This window comes from Anthonomus grandis, chromosome 13 (assembly GCF_022605725.1).
Source record: "Anthonomus grandis grandis chromosome 13, icAntGran1.3, whole genome shotgun sequence".
Lineage (NCBI taxonomy): Eukaryota > Metazoa > Arthropoda > Insecta > Coleoptera > Curculionidae > Anthonomus > Anthonomus grandis.
The window spans coordinates 22,448,796-22,471,857 of NC_065558.1; the positions used below are offsets into that span (position 1 = coordinate 22,448,796).

Here is a 23,062-nt window from a genome sequence, read left to right on the forward strand (position 1 = left end):
AGGCGTCTGTAGTCAAGATAAACGGTTTTGTAAAGTCTGGGTATCTTAGAATGGGTGCATTTATTAACAGCTCTTTTAGATGGTTAAACGAGTTTATGAAGTTTGGCGAATGTTTTACTTTTGCATTTTTCTTTAGACAGGCGGTCAGGGGTTTACAGATTTTCGCGAAGTCTTTAATAAAGCGTCTATAGTATCCGGCTAGACCTAAAAATGACTTAATGTCTTTTGATGTTTTGGGTAAGGGGAAATTTTTGACTGCGTTTATTTTGTCGGGGTTAGGTTTAATTCCGTCACTAGTAATTTGATGTCCAAGGTATGCAACTTCTTTGCGCAAAAATTCGCTTTTGTCTAATTGAATTTTGAAGTTGGCAAGTCTTAGTCTTTCAAAAACAGATTTTAATCTGTCGATATGCTCTTGTAGGGATGTAGAAAAAATGATGATATCATCAAGATATACAAGGCATATTTCGTTCTGGAATCCGCGAAGGACGTTATTCATTACGCGTTGAAAGGTCGAGGGCGCGTTTTTTAAACCGAAGGGCATTCGTTTAAATTCGTAATGTCCTGTGTCTGTTGAAAAGGCGGTTTTTTGGATGTCGTTTGGATCCATCTCAATTTGGTGGAATCCGTTGGCAAGGTCTAAAGTCGTGAAGTATTGCGATTTTCCGAGTTTGTCTAAAATGTCGGATATGTTAGGTAACGGGAATTTTTCGTCGATAGTCTTTTCGTTAAGTCGTCTATAGTCGATGACTATACGCCATTTACGTTTACCGGACGCATCCATTTTTTTTGGGACTATCCAAATTGGACTACTCCATGGGGAGAAGGATTCTTGAATAATTCCGTTTTTTAACATTTTAGAAATTTGGGAGTTGACTTCAGCTTTATGTACATGGGGGTATCTGTAAGTTTTGGTGAAAATAGGAGAATCTTCTTTTAAGTTAATTGTGTGTTTGATTTGGTTGGTGAATGTCAAGGGAGTATTTTCACAGTAGAAAATATCTCTGTACTCGTGACATAAGGTTCTAATGGCTTTGTACTCTTCAGAGTTACAGTGGCTAAGCCTTAAGTTTTTTAAGTTTTGTTTTTGTAAATTATCCATATGCTCGGTTAATTCACAATCAGTTTCCATTTTTTCAATAAAATGAAAATCTGGTTCATCTAAGATTTCAACTTCTACGCGTTTTAACAATGTTAATTTAATGTCATTCTCAGAAGAATTTGTAACAGTAGTAAATGCATAAGAATCAGTTATGCTTACTAAGGCTTGAGGCATTTCGGCTGGGCCAAAATTCTTGTAATTAATAATGCCTACTCCAGTAGTGTAATTCACTGGAATTTTTACACGTTGAGATGTTCTCGCGGGAATTATTAATTTGCACGGTGGACAGTCTGTTAACTCGAGTTCTGGTGAACTGGGTTTTGGGAAATATAAAGGTAAAGTTACATTCTGAGATTGTAATGTAGAGTCTTTTAAGTTTATGTTAGCTTTTATTTGTGTGAGAAAATCTATACCTAATAATCCGTCAAATCTCGAGGAAAAGTCAAAAAGATAAAATTTATGCTTTTCGTTTGAGTTAAATGAGGCGAATATAGGTATGTTTATGGTTTCATTATGGTTGGATATTGCGTGGGCTGTTTTTACAGAAAATGGTTCATAAGCTATATAGTCAGGGTAAATTTTATAAGCTAATGCGGGGTTAATGAAGCTTTTACCGCTACCAGTATCTATAAGAAATTTTGCATTAATTTCCGGTAGATATATAATGGGTAAGTCGGTATTAGGGTGTGTATTTAGGGGAATTACGTCATGTCGTTGGGATTTTGAACCTCTTGAAAATTTCCGTCTGAGGGGAAATTATTTATGGGGTTGTAACTATCATCGTACAACAGAGATTCTTCGGGTCCATTCAAAGATTGATCATAATAATAATTATCATAATTACTATTTCCTTGCGGGTAATAGTCGACTTCATCATAACCTTGATCGGGGTCGTACTTATTAGATTGACTAGAACTTGAAGGGTAGTTGAACTGATTATTATTAGGATTTTCTAGCATAATTTGAGGTTGCTTAAATTGTGGTTCGTGTGATTGGTTACGAACATTGGGATGAACATCTTCAATTTGATATTCAGATTTCTGTTGGGTTTGAATAGGGTGAGCATGAATAACGGTGTTGCCGGACGATGTGTCCATCGGCTCAACTCTTTGGGTGTAAGGCCTGACAACTGAGGATGTTGCAGGGCGTTTATTGTTTTGGTTAAAGTTATTATTATAACTGCGGTTAAAATTAGGATTATGATTTGTGTAGTATTGGGGTTGAGGCGGCCTTACTGGATAACCAGGATGAAATGGCTTGGGTTGTTGATTTCCAAAAACATTTTGGTTTTGTGTAAATCTATTATGTCTAAATGGATTTGGTGTAGCAAAATAGCGATGATGGTTATTAAATTGGTGTTGTCTAAATGTGTTTTGATTGGTGTTGTGATGTTGTGGATTTTGTCGTTGTTGTGGAAATGTTTGATGTTGTTGAGAGGGTTTATACTCAGAATTTCTTTTTGAATAACTCATGAAGTTTTCTTCTTCTTGAGCTAAGCACATAGCTTCTTCGAGTGTTTTGGGGTCTTTTAGGCGTACTACTAGTTGCATATGGTAGTTAAGACCATTAATGAAAGTTTTTAAAACTAAGTTAGAATACTCTTTAATTTTAAGAACTTTAAGGTTGTTTTCATCATTACTAACGTTAATTTTCGAGAATAGTAAGCTACGTATATCCTGGAGCCTTATACCAAACTGTTGGGGTGACTCTTCTTTTCGTGGTTTACAAGAAATAATATCTTGGACTATACAATCTATCGATCGTTGGTCTGCAAACGTATTAATTATGGATTGTTTAACATGTTCCCATGTAGTTAATTCTACTCGGGATGCTACCAAATCAGCAGCTCTACCAGTCAATTTTGTTAGAATGGTATCGAATAAGCAAGAATTAATAGTTGCATTAACATTTGTTGTGTCTTGATGGTTTTTAATAAAATTTTCACAGGCGGAAATAAAGCGGTTAATTTGCCTGGGGTTACCATCGAATGGGGGGATGTTATCGGCTTGGAACCTAATTAACGCATAATTTGGTTCTGGCATTTTGCTATTTTAATGGTAACACAAAAATAAAATAAGTAACGTAAAGACGTTTAAATACGACAAGAAAATAAAATTGAATTCTACTTGAATTCTACAAATAAATCAAATAATAAATCGATCAAATAAAATAAATCAAGTAAATCTTTCAATACTATAAAATATCAAATCTTCCTTGTCAAAATAACAAATAAACAAAAATCAATGTACTTACGACAGCAATAGAATTATCTTCATTCCAATAGGACGAGCGATGCTTGTCTCTTCCCTGGAGGTTAGTTATGAGGGTCGGACGATGTCTGTTCTTCACCTCGCACCAATAGGACAGTTTCTTCCCTGGTCGTGAGCCCTTTGCCAATGCACTACCGAATCTCGAATTTTGTTTTTGGGTATACACCATTAATCGTTGAAACGAAAGCGAATTGTAAATTTTCGCGATGAAACTTTTTAATCAACCCGCTTGGTGTATCCTACCGACTGCGCCAGTTTTCTTCTCAAAAAAGGAAACGATATTTTTAAAAAACTTTTATTCAGATTGACAGCAAGTACTACTAACAAATGAGCTGCATATAATTGGTTTCACTCATATTTATAAGATATTAATATACTGACTATGCAATTACGGGAATTAACAGTAAGCAATATTATACAAGGAATATACGTTATACAGGGTATATAACTAAGCGATAAACGCGACATGACGCGAGTCACCGGTAAGCGAGAATCTCGCGTCCACTCTGTGGGCACACTACCGGTTATTTACCTTGCGATATGGACGTTGGGCTTCTGCGTCCATCCATCGAGGGAAAATTGGTTAGAATTGCCTCGAAATAGTTTTGTTTTGGAGCATCAAGTTAATATATATGTATGGAAATATTTAGGTGGACGTATTTAAAAAAAATTTCAAATATGGATTATTGTATGTTGTGTGAGGATGTGAAAATTCTAGAGGGGTGGAGTCCTAGAGCCGTCGAGCTCACGAGCTCACTGAGTAAGATGCTTCCACTAAAAGAAGTTCTTTAATTTTTAGTTTAAATGTAGGTATGGGTATTTGTCGAATTATTGGGAGTAATTTGTTAATTTGGGGTAATTTGTAATGGCATCTACCGCTACACATTTGCTTCAATAATAAGGTTACTGTATTCTTTTAGGAATTTTCCTTTTAGCTGGATCAAAATAAGAGACCAAAGGATTTAAATAAAATCCCGGAATAAATCAATACTTATTTAATTAGATCAAACTTTGTCACACCGAGTTCTACAAGAATTACTGGGTTTCCAGTTTACAATTTGGACACTAAAATTTATTTGATTGTAATCGAGACCGGGAACAGCTACATTAAATTTACATTGAGCCGAGAGCGGGATTAATTGCGTAATAACGCTAAGAATCGAGAGATATGAGAGTTGAGTGACCAGTCGTCAAAATTACGCAATATAATAACCGTTAAAAAAGTGAGGTGGACACCGGTGTAGAGTCGGCCTTTCCTGGAAGACTTTTATCGGACAGTCCAACCTGTTTATACAGGATATCTAGATGTTCGCGATGTGAAATCGGAACATACTCCCCCGCGTTGAAACTGTTAAGTTTCTAAAAAAGGAAAGGAAAATACAAAAAAAAATACACTTCTATTCAAAACGGATAGTTATTTCCTTAATATAGGAATTATCAGTTAATGTCCAGAATTGACTTCCACCAGGATAGGACAAATTTTTGCTATTGAACGAGTAAAACTCACTATCACTACTATTACTACTATCACTACTCGAATCTTACTATCTTTGCCGGGTAAGACTTCGATAATTCTGCCAATAGGCCAATGGAGAGGATGGGAGAATTCATCCTTTAGAAGGACAAGATCGTTTACTTAAACATTTTTTGCCGCAGTCACCCACTTGGATCTATTTTGTAAAAGATTGAGCTAATTTATAGACCAGGCCTTCCAAAATCGCTGCTGAAGTTGGTTGCATTTTTGCCACAGGGTTAAATAATTTTCCACACATTGTGTTACATCCTTTTCGGGGTACGAGGTGAAAGAGGTTCCAATTAGGAAATGACCTGGAGTCAAAAAAGTCAAATCGGTGGGTTCGCTTGAAAGCCAATAAAGGGGTCAGGAGTTGGATATGGCTTCTATTTGAGCCAGTGGAACAGTGGAAAGCTCTTCGAACCCAAGATTCGAATTTCCTACAATTTTTACCAGGCGGTATTCGGCGCCTTTTACAGCTGCCTTCCAAATACTACCGTGATGTGGGGAACGGGCTGGAATGAATTTCTATTTAATTTCCAAGCCAGGCAGGTAGTTAGATATTGCATCAGAAGACTCTTTGTTACGAAACAATTGATAAAGATCATGGAGTTGATTTTTAGCACCCAAAAAATGTGTGGCGTTATCCGAGTAAATAATTCTGGGACTGCCTCTTCGGGCAATAAACCGCTTTAGGCTAGCCGCATATTGAACGTAGGGCAGCAGAGCACAGCACAGCCTAGGGCAGCAGAGGATTTTGTAACACACGCAATTAAATTAAACGCCGAATATTGAGAGATAACTTAAACTTCTTTTCTACCTTAAATAAACATAACAGTACTCTAGATCTCTCAGAATGGCTAAAAATTCGTATCAAGGAATATAAAACTAAAATAAAACAAGCGAGACACTCGTATTATACAAACAAAATAGGAAATAGTTATAACAAATCCAAAACCATCTGGAACATCATTAAAGAAACAAAAAATAATGATCCTAGTAATTCGAAATGTAATGTAACTCCCGATGAGTTTAACAAATTCTTTGTGAATATAGCTGACTCAATTACAAATACACTGCAAAAATCTAATGATCCCGTACAATTTACAGCAAAATATGTACATAACAATTCAACAGTATTTCTTTCACCTGTTACCGAAATAGAAGTCATTGATCTATTAAAAAGTTTAAGTGATAGTTCTGCTCAAGACATCTTTGGTTTGAGCAATAAAATATTGAAACAATTTGCAAATGGTTTGGCCCTACCACTATCTCTAATAATAAACAAATGTTTTTCATCTGGTACATTTCCACAAAAGCTTAAAATAAGTAAAGTTGTTCCTATATTTAAAAAGGGTAATATGGATGATCCAGGAAATCATCGACCAATATCAATAATACCGATATTATCCAAGCCCATTGAGCTCTGTCTAAACCAACGTCTCATATCTTTTCTTGATAAACATAATTTACTTTCACCAGCGCAGTTTGGCTTTCGAAAAGGAAGATCCACTGCTGATGCACTCAGGGTAATGGTAGACTACCTGGTTGATGCATTTGAGGGGGGCAAGACAGTGAGTGCAATTTTCTGCGACCTCTCAAAAGCGTTCGACTGTGTCTCGCATAGTATTTTGTTGAGCAAGTTGGTTTTTTATGGTATTCGGGGTATTTGCCTGGAACTTATCCAGTCCTACCTTTGTGAGCGTCAGCAGATGGTGACTTGTGGAGGAAGAACATCCTCCATACTTCGAATAACAACAGGGGTGCCTCAAGGATCAATCTTGGGTCCTCTTCTGTTTTTACTTTATGTAAATGAATTACCCGCCCACTTCTCAGAGGTGATATCTGTACAATATGCGGATGACACAACTCTTCTCAGTCAGCATTCAGATCTGATTTCCCTACAGAATGGAACTAGTGCAACTCTTCACAAGTTAAAAGTATGGTTTGCTGACAATAATCTATGCTTGAATCTAAATAAAACAGAGGTGGTTAATTTCTCTTTAAGGGAAAGACATCAGAGAATAGACGCGATCAAATTTCTGGGTGTTTATCTAGATAATAAATTATCATGGAAGAACCATATAATAGATCTGGCAATAAAACTCTCGTCGGTTCTTTTTCTGTTGCGCAGAATTGTTCAATTGGCGCCTCCAGTAGTATGTAGAACGGCGTATATGGGACTTTTTCAATCAAAGTTGTCATATGGACTGTTATTTTGGGGTAACTCAGCTGACTGGCAGAGAGCATTTAAGTTGCAAAAATCGGCACTCAGAATTCTAGAAAACAAAAAACCAACAGATAGTTGTAGACCTTTATTCAAAAATTTAAAAATCATGACAATGCCTGGCCTATACATTCACCAATGTCTGATATTTGCCAGAACATACTCTTTTAGATTTAGCACAGTAAATAGTAGGCACTTATATGACACCAGACATGGGGGAAATCTTTTACTTCCACAACACAGGCTTAGTCTGACCCATAAGGGCTATATGACTAATGCCATAAAACTTTTTAATGCAATACCCGAAACCACAAAACAACTACATTTAAATAGATTTAAGCAAGTAACGAAAAACCTGATTTTGGAGATCTGTCCATACTCATTGGACGAATTCTACAATAGTCTTTAACCTAGTCTATCAAAATTTATCGAATACTATACTTTTATACCTGTATAGCAAATGTTTCATATACTTGTGAGCATTTCTGATGCGAACCAAAATTGTATTTTGTTTAATTTTTTTTTTATTTGCTATGTTATGTAGGTAAAACTCTGATAGATTAATGTCTCCCTTTGTGCACTGTATTATTGGCGTTTGACAGTCTATACCTTTTGACGATGCTAAGCTGTTGGATGTATTTGAGCAAATAAAGAAGTATTATTATAATTATTATTATATTGGACGTAGCAGAGGCGAGGCCTGCGCGACATAGTAACAGAGTACTCTGTCCGGCCTCTGTCGGTTGTGGAGTGTGCACAGTTTTTTCTGCAGAGTGGCAACTGTTGTTGTAAAAAGATGGAACTCCTAATTGAACTCTTGCGAGAAAATAAAGTATTATATGATACAAGTCACAAAGACTGTATGTGTACAAATATTGTTTAATTTGAACGTCACTTAAATCACTTAGAGATTAAATTCTCCATGCGTTCTTCTTTTTTTTTTAAATGAGTACTTTCACCTAAACACTTTTTTCGCCGTTTTAAATAGAAACACAATAGAATATTCTCGATTTCCAAATCCGATTCTGAATCTAAACAAAGTTCGTCTTCTGTAGACATATTTAATTCTAATAACTAATAGGTACCGTCAACTTAATTATGCTCTTTATATGACAATATAGATAAATATATACATAACAAAAAAAGACAAATAGCTACGACATGCAAAGGTCCTACGTTCAATATGCGCTTGTCGCAGAGGCAGAGCAGAGGAATAGTTTTCCTTTGCTATGTCTCGGCTGTGCTGTGCTCTGCTGCCCTACGTTCAATATGCGACTAGCCTTAGGGTTAAGAAAAACGATTATGTGGGAAGAGTTGAGACTATTTCTTTATTTTTATTTATTTGATTGTAATCGAGACCAAACAGCTACATCAAATTTACATCAAGCCGAGAGCGGGATTAATTTCGTAATAACGCTAAAAACCGAGAGAGATGACAGTTGAGTGACAAGTCGGCCAAATTACGCAATATAATAACCGTTAAAAAAGGGAGGTGAACGGAGCGGTGTAGAGTCGGCCTTTTCTGGAAGACTTTTATCGGGCGGTTGTACTGTTTATACAGGATGTCTAGATGTTCGCGATGTGAAATCGTAACAGTTAAAGAAACGTAGAAACGTATAGCCAGTCATCTTTACACCACTCCAGTCAATGAAAGTTCTCTCTAAAGCGTGTGTTATATTATGAATATTTTCATGACTTCGAAATTTGTGTATATTGCATTTTACATAAATAAGATTGGCACAAATATGCTGACAGGGTAATATTAATGTTAATAAATCCACAAAGACTTGTCTGCATTCCACTCTGTTGCTGCAACCTGAACGGCCCCTTTTCTGCAGTCTGAAAACGCCCTTTGCTCCTCCACTGATGACCCCAAGAATGGCATAGGAGATCTGAGAATGATACAAAGAAAAATATACTTGTTTTAAAATGAAAATCGAAACAACGGATAAAAATTCAAAAAGTAAAGATGTGTTCCTTAAGAACTCTGGCACTAAAGCGGTGGAAACATGCTAGGAACATACCGTTCACTTGCGACAATAGAAACATGCGAGCAATGACCCTATTTCCTTACTTATGTACCAAAAATTTCCTTACTTATGTGCTTCTGGCAGCGTCAATGTGACCTTTTTCAACGTCTTTATGACAACTTACATGGGATTTATTTGCGACATTTTAGAATGTATGTATGTATATTTTTGTGTATGTATGTAAATGATATACACACCCCACAAAAATTATCGCATCACTAGTATTTTAAGATATTTTTAATATTTGTTGGGACAATCTGTATATGTATCAACTTAAAAGATATTTCTGGTTTCTTATCATGGAAAAAAAATTATCGGAATTTCTTACATATTTTTTTGAAGCAAAAATGCTCGCGTAGATTATTCCTGTGTTGGCAAATGCATTGAGATCGAAAACGTTCTAAGCAAATAGTGTTATTCTAAAGTGAAAATTTAAATTTATTTTTAATAATGGATGTGCCTGAACGTTTAACAAGACATGTGACTAATGAAGAAGCCGCTAGAATCATTGCGCTCATAGAAGATGGCCGCAGTCAAAGATACGTCGCTCGGATAATGGGAGTTCAACAAAGCACCATATCCAGAGTTGTTAATCGCTACCAAGAAACAGGACAACTATCCAAATGACCCAGACAAGGCCGCAGAAGGGTAACTTCGGCAGTAGATGATCGTTACTTAAGGTTAACGGCTTTAAGAATTAGGCATACCACCTCTAGAAGACTGCAAACAGATCTGTTGGCTGCTCGTAATGTCCGAATAAGCCTACAGACAGTTCGAAATAGGCTGAGAGAACCAGGCTTACTTGCCAGCTAGAGGTCAACGTCTTACCAGAGAACATCTAGTAGCAAGATTGCAATTTGCTAGAGAACACGCAAATTAGAATATTCAAGATTGGTCCAATATTTTATTCATGGATGAATCAAGATTTTGTCTATATTCATCAGATCGGCGTGTACCAGTATATAGGCGACGTGATCAGGTTAATTTTTGTCAAACTGAAAGCTTTGGTGGTGGCTCTATCATGGTTTGGAGAGGAATTTCTTTTGAGGGCCTCACGCAGTTAGTACCAGTGAATGATGGGAGACTAAATGCTGACAGGTACATAACCGATATCCTAGAACCCCATGTAGTGCCCTATATGCCATATATCGGTGATAATTCTGTGCTAATGCATGATAATGCTCGTCCACATGCTGCTAGAGTTGTTCGGCAATACTTAGAAGAGGTCGAGATACCCACTCTAAATTGGCCTGCACGTAGCCAGAACCTTAAATCAGCCTTTAAAAATATATCGTCATGAGCAATATTTTTTTGTTCTAGCCACGTTTTTATTTTTTCTTTCTTCCAACTGCTAGTGGGAAATTTCTCTTCTACTCTGAAATGATATGAGGCGTTTTCCAAGTCTATAATAGAAGGATTTTCCGAAGTATTTTCCAACCATTTGAGGAGTTTTTCATCAAACCAATGATCAAAAATATCGGCATCCATATTTCCATGGTAGTCGTCTGTTTTTTTCGTCGAAGAGAAAATCAAACTAGCGTTAGAAATAAAGCCCTCGTCATTTCCGGCATGTAGCACAATGTACCTTTTTCCACAACTAGAACTGCTGTTGGGATAGAATTGCGTGCTACCATCTTATCATGATGATTTTAATGAGTTCCCCTTGGCAAACATGCAAGTTTCATCTAGAAACACAAATTATTTGGGATTTTCCGAGTTTTTATTTTTTTAGATATTTTCTCAAAAAATCTTTTTGTCACTACATGTGAAAGTTTACACAGTTCTATCCGATTATTCGTCTTTTTGTAACGAAATCTCAAATGCTTTAAAACTTTTGCCAAACTAGTAAAACTAATGTCGCAAAGTTCTTTATCCTTTATTATTTGTAATATGGCAGCCATCATCATGTGTTATTTACTTTTATACTTCTAAAACTAAACGACGTTCACTGGGAGATAGAATTTAGCAATATATTTGTCTTCTTGCGAATCCATAATTAAAAAACAAGTAAACACAAGTAAATTTAATTAATAGCCTGATGATATCACTTCAAAATACCAAAAGGAATAAAATGTTAGTGTACACCACCAAAGTATTTATTTGTGCAATCAGGCAAATTATCACCTTTAATGTACATAATCCTCTTAACCTATTTTTTCAGCACTATATTTGGGTTTTGTACATTTCCCAGAATCTATAATCCTTTTTTAACCCAATTCTCCCTCTTTTTTACCTTATTAAATCATAATAAATATTAGGTTACACTAATAATTAATAATATTAAAACAAATTATGTAAGTATAAAAAAGCATTTCTTTTAAAAAAAAATTAGTACATTTTAAAATAATAGCCAATATTACATTAAAAACCAAAAATGTTTTTAAACCACAGTCGTCTAAACCGGTACTCAATATAAATAGTGAATAATACGGCGATAAGGAATTCATTGTTCAACCGGTCCACTTATACCCCGCGATAATCCGTTATGTGTTAGGGTAAAACGAGCGGACTATCATATCATATTTTATGGAAAAAAAAAGCTTCATATTTTATTAAAGAGGAATAGTATTATTTTGCGCCTGTCAAAATAAGTGACAAATTTTAAAGGAAAGTTTTATATCTAATCTAGTTTTCTGATGTTTTTTGGAAAAGGATAAGAATAACCTTCTATTTTGGTATATTGGTAGATTTATGGGTGGCATCAACTTCTGGGGTGGGACCAAAGAGGACGACGTATTCTTAGCTCCGTCGTTCGACGATAAAGTCTTAGAAGTGGTTGCCGTGTTCGGATCCATGCAAATGGCCGCCTCAAGGATGGTCAGATTTCAACATCACAGGATTGCACAGTGTCAGAGTATCCAGATTAATATATTAGGTAATATTAACTTCAAATATTGTTATTGTTTTTTTGTAGGAGATCGGAGATTTCTTAAATAAAGTATTGTTAATGTTTTTTTATAGGAGACGAGGGAGTTCCAATTCAGGTAGACGGAGAGGCCTGGATACAACCACCCGGTATCATAAGAATTCTGCACAAAAACCGTATGCAAATGTTAAGCAGAAACCGGGCCCTGGAAACGTCTTTGAAAAGTTGGGAGGAAAAACAAAGGCAGAGCATTGCTGGACAGGGTGGAGCTAAACCAAGACTGTCCATATCTGGACCGAGCCATGATAAAAGCAGAAGTAGCATTACTAGGCAAAGTATGCCTGGACAATCTGATACTTCAAAGGGTTTCTTAGGCGTTACCGTCGAGAAAATTAGACAACACTCGTTTAGTGGAGCGGTATTTGTTTCTATTATTATTGCTAAATCCATTCGCCAAAAAAATGCTTTTAGGTGCCACACACTGAAAAGGAAAAACATTCGGTTACATTTGTGGATAATCCGGAACGACTGGATACTGATGTGTTATTCGGAGAAGAAGAACATTATTTACTCTTAAATTTCATTGAATGTACTGCCTCGCTTTGCAAATTAATTAAGATATTGGCCATCAGTTATACACTTGAAGTAATTCTTAAAGTCTCTTTTAAAAATATTTTCGTCATAAAAACTATCGTTTTAGACTGATCTATACTCACTGACAACAAAAATTGAAGAATATCTAGAAAGGATTCATCCCCATGGAAAACTTCTAACTGGACCAGCTTTACGTCCGGAGTTCACCAATTTAGTCGAGGCAGTAAGACAACTATATGATGAAAGTTGCTTCTTGTTGCATTATAGGAGCGAAAAACTGAAACTTCGGGAGGATTTGGAAAGCAAATTAAGCATGAGCTTGGCAAACATGGAGTTGGAGCTTCGAAAATGTGGGGTAGTTGATACACCCAGAGGAAGGCTGGTGAGTAAATTTAAAGTTTATTTTTAAAATCAATTTATTTAATTCTTTCAAATGTTTTACCGTACAAAGGTTTAAAAACTCGGTCCAGGTCAATTTAGTAATTTAATAAAAGGGCTTTGCAATACGCAAGACTTGGTCTTTGTAACAAGATAAAAAAAGCTAACTTAAAAAGAAAAGGTAATATATGCAGTTTTTTTAGGTTTTATACAGGTTGTTTGGCGGAGGATTAGCCAAACTTGGTGGGCATATAGATAGGCTCAGATAGACGATATTTTCTTAATAAACTTGTGTTCTAAAAGTCTCGGGTTTTTTTATATCATTGATTTTGTGTTATTTTCAGGATTTTCAAAAAATTATGCTTTTTGACATCTTTAAATTTTTCAGCATATTTTTCACGTTTTTTTTTACATTTGTATTTAGTCTGTAATGTAATTTAGTCTGAATCTAAAAAAATCAATATCAAGTACAAATAATACCGAAATAATTCGTTTTGAGGTCAAAAAATTAATACAAGTAGCAAAAAAAGTTATGAAAGGTAACTTTAACTTGACGCAAAAAAAAACTAAAATCTATCAAGATGTTCAGGTAGTTTTAAAAACATCTCCAGTTAATACTCTTTTCAATGATATACGATGTGTAACACAAAGCCGACTAACTTGCCACAATTCATGACTTTAAAAGAAAATAGAGTAAAAGAAAAAATAGTTTGTAAATTTTATGTATTTATTTCAAAATTACAAATTTTGTTGAAACTGCGCTCCCCTAGCTCTTATACATGCCTTACATCACCGTCGCATTTCTACTGTCGTCAGGCGAAGTCGCATCTCTTCTCTGACGGTTAGAAAAGCGACATTGATTCTTTGAATTAAGTGGTCTAGATTATCAATTTCCACCTCGTATACGAACGAGTTCTTTCGCACGTCCCCATACGTAAAAATCAAGAGGGGTTAAATCAGGGGACCGTGGACGCCATGCGATGGGACCTGCTCTTCTGATCCACGAATTGGGAAAAGTATTGTCCAGAAATTCTCTAACGGCGACCCGATAGTGTGCAGGACACCCGTCATTCTGGAAGACGATTCACATTTAATATGGGTATATCAGCCAATAATTGTGGGAGATCATTTTGTAAAAAATGTAAGTAATTGTCCCCGTTAAGAGTGCGGTCCACCACGTGACAAAATCGGTTTCGAAGCGCGACAGTAGTTTCGTGGCCGGTGCAGCTTTCGCTAAGAGTAGCAACACTGGCTGCCGTAATACCCACTCCACCGTTCCCTTCTCCCTGATATCAGAGAAAAACAAACCACCGAGAAGCGACAAAACCCGCATTTACCGTTGATTTTCTGGGGTCCAATTTTGGTGCCCTTGAACGGGCTTAAATGACTGGCGCTACATATTAAGTAACGGAGAAAAATCGTTTTGGCAATTTAATAGTTCCGTACACGGAGAGAAATACGACAATTAATAGATTAAAAATTTTATTGGGAATTTGAAATCAAAACTATTACATTATTTTACTGTTGGTATAGTTAAGTTATAAGTATACCTAAACTATACCGGGTGACACAGGAAAAAGGGAACACGCAACAACTTTTTTATTTTTCAAGATAAACAAATGTATGAAAAAATAAACTGGGTGTCCCATTTAAAATAAGAAAGTTCGTGTTATTTCCGGTTCAACCGGAAGTGATCAAAAACAATTGAATACGTCAAAATATGCTTTTAAAACCATTCTATTGACATACCAAATTTCATTTGTTTATCTTAAAAAATAAAAAAGTTATTGCGTGTTCCCTTTTTCCTGTGTCATCCGGTATAGTGCCAACTATAAAAATTACCATTTAGGATAAATAATGGAAAACAAAAAATCTTCTAAATAAACTTTTATTTTTTGAGAGAATAATATTGGCCCATTGTATAATGACAAAAATACATTGGCAATAATTAAATTAAACCTAGGTACATTTATACATTCCGCAAAATTTTTAGTTTTCGAACATTTTTATCTTTATTTGTTTTTAAGACCCTATTATTATATTTAATGGTATAAAATATTTTCATAAATATAAATAATTTTAAGATAAGGGTTTTTGGAAAATGTGCACAAGGGTGTTCATAATTAATAGTTTTCCACACCCTGTCTTTGATGCCTTTGAATCCACGAAAAGCACAGGTATAAGGCATATTATAAAAGTTTTTAATAAAATAAAGAGCACAATGACAACACACACAAAAATAAAGACAGAGAAAAATTCAGGCAACACTTGACTAGACTAAACTAGGCGTCGAATATTACCGGACTAACCGACGGCTGGCAGGGGACCGGCAATAAGACAGGTATACCAAATAAGCTCGCACATGCGCAAGAAAAATCGGTCCCGGCTTTGTCCCTTCTCAGTGGTTTGTTTTTCTCTGCTGATATATCGAATCTCGATTACCAGGGACGCAAGTCAACTGGTCTTACTTCTTGTTAGGTTTATTAACTACTTTTTATGTTATAAAGTTTTACGTATGTACAACATACAGGGTATTTCGGGAGGAAAAGGAAATATTTTGGGAACATGTTCAGAAGGTCAAAATAAGATAAATTAACTCATATGTTTTAATCCGATTCTCAACCGTTTCAGAAATAATCGGTTCTGAAGTTTATTTGTAAGATTGTTGACCGTGTTGTTCAAACGTGGCATGAGGATTTTCATCATGACTACCGATGTTCATTGTGTCCGTTATTAATTCAATTGCGGGTAAAATGAGCTTCATCGCTAAATAAAATGTAATTTATGTAGGTCTCGATTTTGTGGGATCCATTCACAAAATTGAACCCTTAAGCAAAATCACCCTTTTGAAGATGTTGAACCGGTTGAATATGGAAAGGCTTAAAACCGTTTTTCCTAAGTGTCTTCCAAACGTCTACATGTGATGCTAATCGAAGTTTTTTGTAATCCGCCTCGTACTAACACTCAGGTTCTCTTCAGCCATATCCAGAACATTTTCTTCATTTTCTACATTTAATTCGCCTCTCGTTCAGAATTAATTCTTACGCTTGGAAACATTCCTGTTTCCTGAGCATTTGCAAAAACTATCTGAAAAACTTTTCGATTAGGAATTCTTCGATTTGGAAAACCACGTCGGTATTCATCAACAGCACGTAAAGCGCTACCATTACAGAAACCATACACGAATATCAAGTCAGCATACTCCCTATCGGTGAATGTGTGAGGCATTACGTAATGGAACCATTTGCAACGAGGTTTTAGGCTAATCACGCGCAACTGGGATATACACCAAACTAGTTTTAAACCATTCCAAATATCGTCCTAGAACAAACCTAATGATTATATTATACTATAATAATATGTTTGATTCTTCTGCTTTGTCTCTAAGTGGTATTTCTTTTGGATAAAGTGAATCAACTAATTCCGGTAAAAGGTAATGTTCATAAAAATATTTTAGTTTGGGCAAAATTTTAACTCTCCAAAATTCTTCATTACGAAGAATCTGCAAGAAAAACGACTATTAAAAATTATAAGGCATAGCTATAATGAATAATGGTGATGTTCCATATTTTAAAAATCATAATACATTTTTCAAAAAAGAAATACATTAAGTAGTATGTAGTTAAAGTAAGAGTTAAAATTATACCTTTATCGCAATATTATTGATCTTATAACTTTTAAATGTTCTCAACGAAAGTTAAATTTTAATACTGTTAAAATTACGGATTATCGGTTGAATGAATTCTTTACAATTAATCCAAGAGGGCTCTATACTACAAAGAAACAGAATTTTCCTTTTGTAACTTGCAACTGTCCCTGGATTTGATAGTAATAGTTGTGGTTCCTTTTTAGATGTAAGGAACCATTTTCAATGGTAGCAAATATAAGTTTTTTTCTCTAATTCCCATTTCAGGACTAATTTTTGAAATTACAAATAGGCATTTAATTTCAATAATTTAAACGGAGACTCGTACTTAAATTTCTTAATGAAATAAATTTGGAGGTCTTTTAGAAGACATACCATTAAATGTTAAGCAGAACATGTAATTTAAGGAAGATACATGTTCGCGCATTTTTCTCGACAGGTACGCAATTATCCTGACGAACAATATCCCGAACGTTGGATCGGCCGTGAAGGACCTTTGCTTTGGCCTGCGCGTGGTCCAGACTTAAACCCCATGGACTTCTATATTTGGGGATATTTGAAATCAATTGTTTATGATAGTCCTATAAATAATCTAAGTGAACTGAATGTAAAAATTGTAAAATCTGTAAATATGTTAAAAAAAAATGAGGATCTTCTTTTTAAAATACGGCAGATATAAGAATTAACAAAAGTCGTAATATTTTTTTAAAAATAATCTTAGGTATTAATTTTATTTTATTTAGGATTGCATTGCTAAAAATCTAGTAAATTTAAGTCATTCACATATTATGAAAACCTAAAAGTGCGATTATGTTCTAAAAAAGTAAAAACTAACGCAACGAGAGCCCTCTACCAAAAACACGAAAATTGTATAAAACTTCAAGTCACCGGTCTCAAATAACTTTAAAATTGTATAATAAATAAAATCGGTTACATATTTCGCTCTTATTACGAGCATCTCTAGACCATAAACAAATTAACAATATGGAAATTTAAAAAAAAAAGAAAATTAAACTGACAGTGATACAAAAAGATGCTCGTAAAAGAGCGAAACGGGTTTTGTTGTTGGTAAATGTAAACCATAATTTTAACATTTACCTACTATAAAATTTTAATTAAATATTAAGACTGCTACCTTGGAGTTTTATTCAAACTTATAAAAGATTGCTTTGTTTTAAAACCCCAACTTTTGTCCATATTTCACCAGTTATGTATCAGTTCGACGATTCCCGAATTCTCCAATGTTGGCCCATAGATTTGGGACACCTTGTACACTTATTAATTACAAAAAAAAAGCATTATACTTACCAGACGTTTTTTGAAACACGTTTTTTACTTTTACGAAAAGTAGCTAAACCTAAATGTTTTTTATCCACAACGTTTCGTTTATTACGACCCACAACGAAAATTTTTAAACAACGACGAAAGTACAAAACACAATGCACTAATAAAATAAAGGAAAATAATAATTGCGAATATCACTTAGAAAAAATCAAGACTACCCTAACGGGTAGTGCTAAGTAAGTCCTAGTAAACCTAGCCCGTTAGGGTTAGGTTTTAAAAGAAACCAAAAATGTTTACAACATCTATATATTTCGTGTGTTATGTTTTATTAGATTTAAGGAACAGGGGATGGTCAATTTTACATTGTTTTTTTTATTTTTAATATTTTAAATAGCATCCCGCCTAGATAATCCAATAAACAAATCCCTACACAAAATTTGAGCTTTCTAACTTTTTTTGTCTTGGTACAGGAGCTAACCCCGTTTTACGCAGGTAGACCGCCCTCTTAAGATTTCTCGGAAAGTAGTGTGGACCGATGAGGTGTCTCCCAATCACACCTGCCCAAACATTAACACTGAATCTTGTTTGGAAAGACTTGGCTCTGGTCAAATGCGGATTTACGTTTTTGTTTTCCCAATAATGTAAATTATGTTGGTTAAATATCTCCGCACGTGTAAATGTTGATTCATCTGTCCATAAGATGCTTTTTAAAAAGTGTCCATTTTCAACGTCTGCGTGAAGCAAAAAGCGGCAAAATTGTACCCGTCGCTCATAGTCGGCTTGTAGAAGACCTAGAATAGAGTATCACGATGCCAGTAAAAATTGCGGAATTAAGTTGTTGATGTAGTATGAAATTACCTTGCACTGGGGTGTAATGGAAAGGATGCCTTCCTTCTGCCTTGACAACTGACCATGCTTTCCATGTAGACATGTTCAGATCTGTAGCTACTTTCCTTGTACTAGTGGTGGGATCCTCATCGAATGCGCGAATTACGTTTTCATCTACAGCAACATCATACTGCCTCCGATTGATCCTCGGTTCTTGAAAATTTAGATTGCCTGTTTCCCTTAATCGACGAAAAGTGTTAGCAAAAGTGTTGTGGTGAGGCACACGCCTATTGGGGTATTGCTCCTCATAAATTCTTTGTGCTTCTTGCGTATTATTATTGGCTCTTCCATAAGCAAAGACAATATCGGCGTATTCTTTGGTAGTGTATGCAGCCATTGCGGCGATAATGATACGAAAATAAGGAAAGTCACAAAAACAATATAAAAACTTAATTAACAGCAACAATAACAATAGTAATTAACTTATTATTAGTAATTTACTTATATTTAGTAAACAATAACAACTGCAGAAACGATAAACTACTAAATTAACGACTTGGGTACGTAAGAAAGCTAAAAAGTTACACCACGACAAATGTCAAATGACAACAACAATATGTAGCACATATTGTTGTTATCACAACAACAATCCCATAGCATGGTCCACGATCTCCTCATTTGACCATTCAAAGAATCGATGCCGCTTTTCAAACTGTCAGAAAAGAGATGCGGCTTCGTCTTACGACAGTAAAAATGCGACCGCGACGTAGGGCATGTATTAGAGCCAGGGGAGCGCAGTTTTAATAAAATTTGTAATTTTGAAATAAATACATAAAATTTAAAAAAATATTTTTTTTTACTTTATTGTCCTTTAAAGTCATGAATTGTGGCAAGTTACTCGGCTTTGTGTTACACATCGTATATCATTGAAGAGTATTAACTGGAGATGTTTTTAAAACTACCTGAACATCTTGATAGATTTTAGTTTTTTTTTTTGCGTCAAGTTAAAGTTACCTTTCATAACTTTTTTTGCTACTTGTATTAACTCTTTGAGCTCAAAACGAATTATTTCGGTATTATTTCTACTTGATATTGATTTTTTTAGATTCAGGATACATTACAGACTAAATACAAATATAAAAAAAACGTGAAAAATATGCTGAAAAAATTTAAAGATGTCAAAAGGCATATTTTTTTGAAAATTCTGAAAATAACACAAAATCAATGATATAAAAAACCCGAGACTTTTAGAACACAAGTATATTAAGAAAATATCTTCTATCTGAGTCTATCTATATGCCCACCAAGTTTGGCTAACCCACCAAACAACCTGTATAAAAAAATTAAACAATTATAGGACAGTTATTTTCGAAAGTGATTAGTGAGATTTACGTAGCCTCCTAATCAAACATTTCCGTCTTTACCGAAATTTACCGACAATTGCCGATAAATAATGAATTAAAGTTGTGATTCTTTTCCGACAGATTTATTTATCTTCACTACAACAAATATTTTCTGATTCACAAGCTTCTTAATTAGATTTCTCCCTCTACTCCTCTTGTTAGTCAGATAATGCTTAAAGAGAAACCTTGTAATGAAGATTCTCTAGTAGAAAAGCATTGTTAATTCAAATGTGTGATTTTTATTTTCTCCTGGAATTACTTTCTCCACTGGCTGTATGCACGAGAGCCCTTAACTACACAAATTCTGAGGATTGCGCCCGAGAAACTTTTTTAAGAATAAAACCGATTGGCTTATTACTCCAGAAAAAACAGGCAGTATCTTAAGATGGCAACCCTCGGAAAGCGTCAATTACACTAAATCGATTCAATTAATACGTCACTTAAAAGATCGAAAAAAAAATAAAAAAGTTTTAAAATATTTAACGTGGCAATGTTAAAAAAAGACCAGCAAGCCCTATTAAAAAATAATTAATTAATTTCAGTAGTACGTTTGTGGGATTTTGGTCGATTCTGATAATAGATCTCGTATATTATTATAACTTTTTTTAGCGTTCAACCTCTATGACTAATGAAATTAATTACTAAAATAACAAATAAAAAAAAAATATTAAATATTAACCAATATTTACCAGTATATTATACAGGGTGTCCCGGTTTATGTGGGAAATCTCTCGGATTCAGGTAGAACATCAAAAAATAATACCGAACGTTCCTATAAAAAAAATTCCTACATGCCGTCTTTACGAAGATACAGCCTCCTAAAGGACGCTGCTGGAAATTGGTTTTTCATAAATTACTTTTAAAATACCCGGTAGAATTTAATAAAAATTTTAGGTGATAAACACTATTAGGGACCTCTTAAAATGACATCCTTAAAATACATTTACCTTGTTTACTTTACCAGAGGCGGACTAGGTTCTACACTTTAATGCGTATATTTTTAACACCCTGTATGTTAAAGTCTAAAAAAAATTAATTTGGATACCTTGAACCCTAGGCTAAAAAAAAGGTACTCTTGTTCATTATCGATAAAATGAACCGTTTTGGAGCGGTTCGACGTGGGCTCCGTGAACACATTCGCGGGCACGACGAATCGAGGACTGCTGCACTCGCCACAATAACCCAAGATTGTTTTTTACATTATCACAATGAAATGTAATTCTTTGGAGTAGTTCTTCTTGAGTATCGACTGGGGTGGAATACACCAAGGTTTTGAGATGACCCCATAGATAAAAATCTAATGGCGTTAGATCGAGAGACCAAGGAGGCCAAGCAACAGGTCCTCCTCTACCTATCCAACGGTGTTCAAAAGTATTATTTAAGTGGTGTCTTACAGCAAGGCTAAAATGGGGTGGGGCTCCATCATGCATAAAATACATATCTCGGCGGGTTGCAAGGGGCAAATATCTTCTAATAAATCTGGAAGATTGTTCTGGAGGAACTCCAAATAAAGTTCTCCGTTTAAACGTGGTGGCAGTTCAAATGGCCCAATCAAAAAATTGTCAATAATTCCTGCCCAGATATTTATTGATTGGAATTGATGTTGATGATGAGAAATAATAGTATCACGGGGATTTTCATCAGCCCATACATGCGAGTTATGTAAGTTTTCAATTCCATTTTTGGTAAACCCTCCTTCATCCGTAAAAAGAATCCTGCTGATAAAGTTAGGGTTATTTCGCTGCTGATCTAACAGCCAGTTTGCGACGTGTATTCTAGGAGCAAAATCTCTGGGCAGTAGTTCATGCACTTTTTGTAAGTGATATGGGTACAACAGTTGTTCTTGAAGTACCATATGTACAATTGTTTTAGACGAATGAAGCTGAGCGGCTAATTTTCGAGTACTCGTTGTAGGAGTGTCAGCTACAGCGTCCAAAATATTTTTTTCCAATTGCACTGTACGTGCTGTTGTCCTCCGACCACCATTATTCTTTTTTTTTTCAAAACATCCTAAAATTGCACTAAGGAAATTTAATAGTATTACCTCATTAAGTGGAAAACAGAAACCTACCAGTTTCCCTTAGACGTTGATCAACACGTTGAAATGTTTTCTGATCCGGAGAAATGCGATTGGGAAATCTTTCTTCGTACAATCTTTTTGCTTCGAATGTATTGCAAGACGCCAGACCATACATAAGAGTATTGCGCTCTCTATCGATGTTGTTGGCTGTAAATTTACTATCAGGTTACAGATATTTTACATGATTGTTTTGTACATTCCACCATCTATCACATCTGTAATTTTCGAGCAATTTCTGGATCAGTTTACACTTTTAATATCAAATCTAAACCATAATGTAATAATAGTGGGCGATTTTAACGTGTCTGATTTCTCTATTAACTCACCTACAGGTAATCATGTTAGTCAAAAGTCTATTGCTGTGAATAATTTTGCTAACACTTTTAATCTTGTTCAGTGTAATCACATCCTAAACTATAATAACAGACTATTGGATCTTGTTTTATCTAACTTCACCTGTACTGTTTCGCGTAGTGACGTGCCTTTTGTCTTGGAGGATTTGCATCACCCTGTACTGGAAATTGATTTTACCATCTCAGGCCAACGTGTCCATAATTTTCAGCTTAATAAAAACTTATCTCATTCTTTTAATTTTAGAAAGGCCAACTTCAACTCCTTTATGACTCGATCCTTGAAGTTGACTGGTCTACTGTGTATTTATCCTCTAACGTTAATGATGCATGTGGAGCCCTATATGATATATTGAATGGCATATTTGCCGCACACATTCCTCTTAAGCAGCAACGTAAAAGAAGATTTCCAAATTATTATTCTCGAGAATTGATTAGGAACATTTATAGGAAAGAAAAGGTTTTCAAGGACTTTAAAATGTACAATTCTC

At 35.0% G+C, this 23,062-nt stretch overlaps 1 protein-coding gene across 2 annotated transcripts in view; it reads left to right on the top strand.

The window, feature by feature from the left end:
* The window catches only part of LOC126744077 (diacylglycerol kinase eta), a 764,865-nt gene that overhangs the window by 726,954 nt on the left and 14,849 nt on the right, over positions 1-23,062 (top strand). For both annotated transcript variants that reach the window (XM_050451425.1, XM_050451426.1), the window contains exons 22-25: positions 11,830-12,017; positions 12,104-12,426; positions 12,480-12,653; positions 12,709-12,984. In XM_050451425.1, the coding sequence (XP_050307382.1) occupies positions 11,830-12,017; positions 12,104-12,426; positions 12,480-12,653; positions 12,709-12,984 (961 nt within the window). The remainder of the gene's footprint in view (positions 1-11,829; positions 12,018-12,103; positions 12,427-12,479; positions 12,654-12,708; positions 12,985-23,062) is intronic.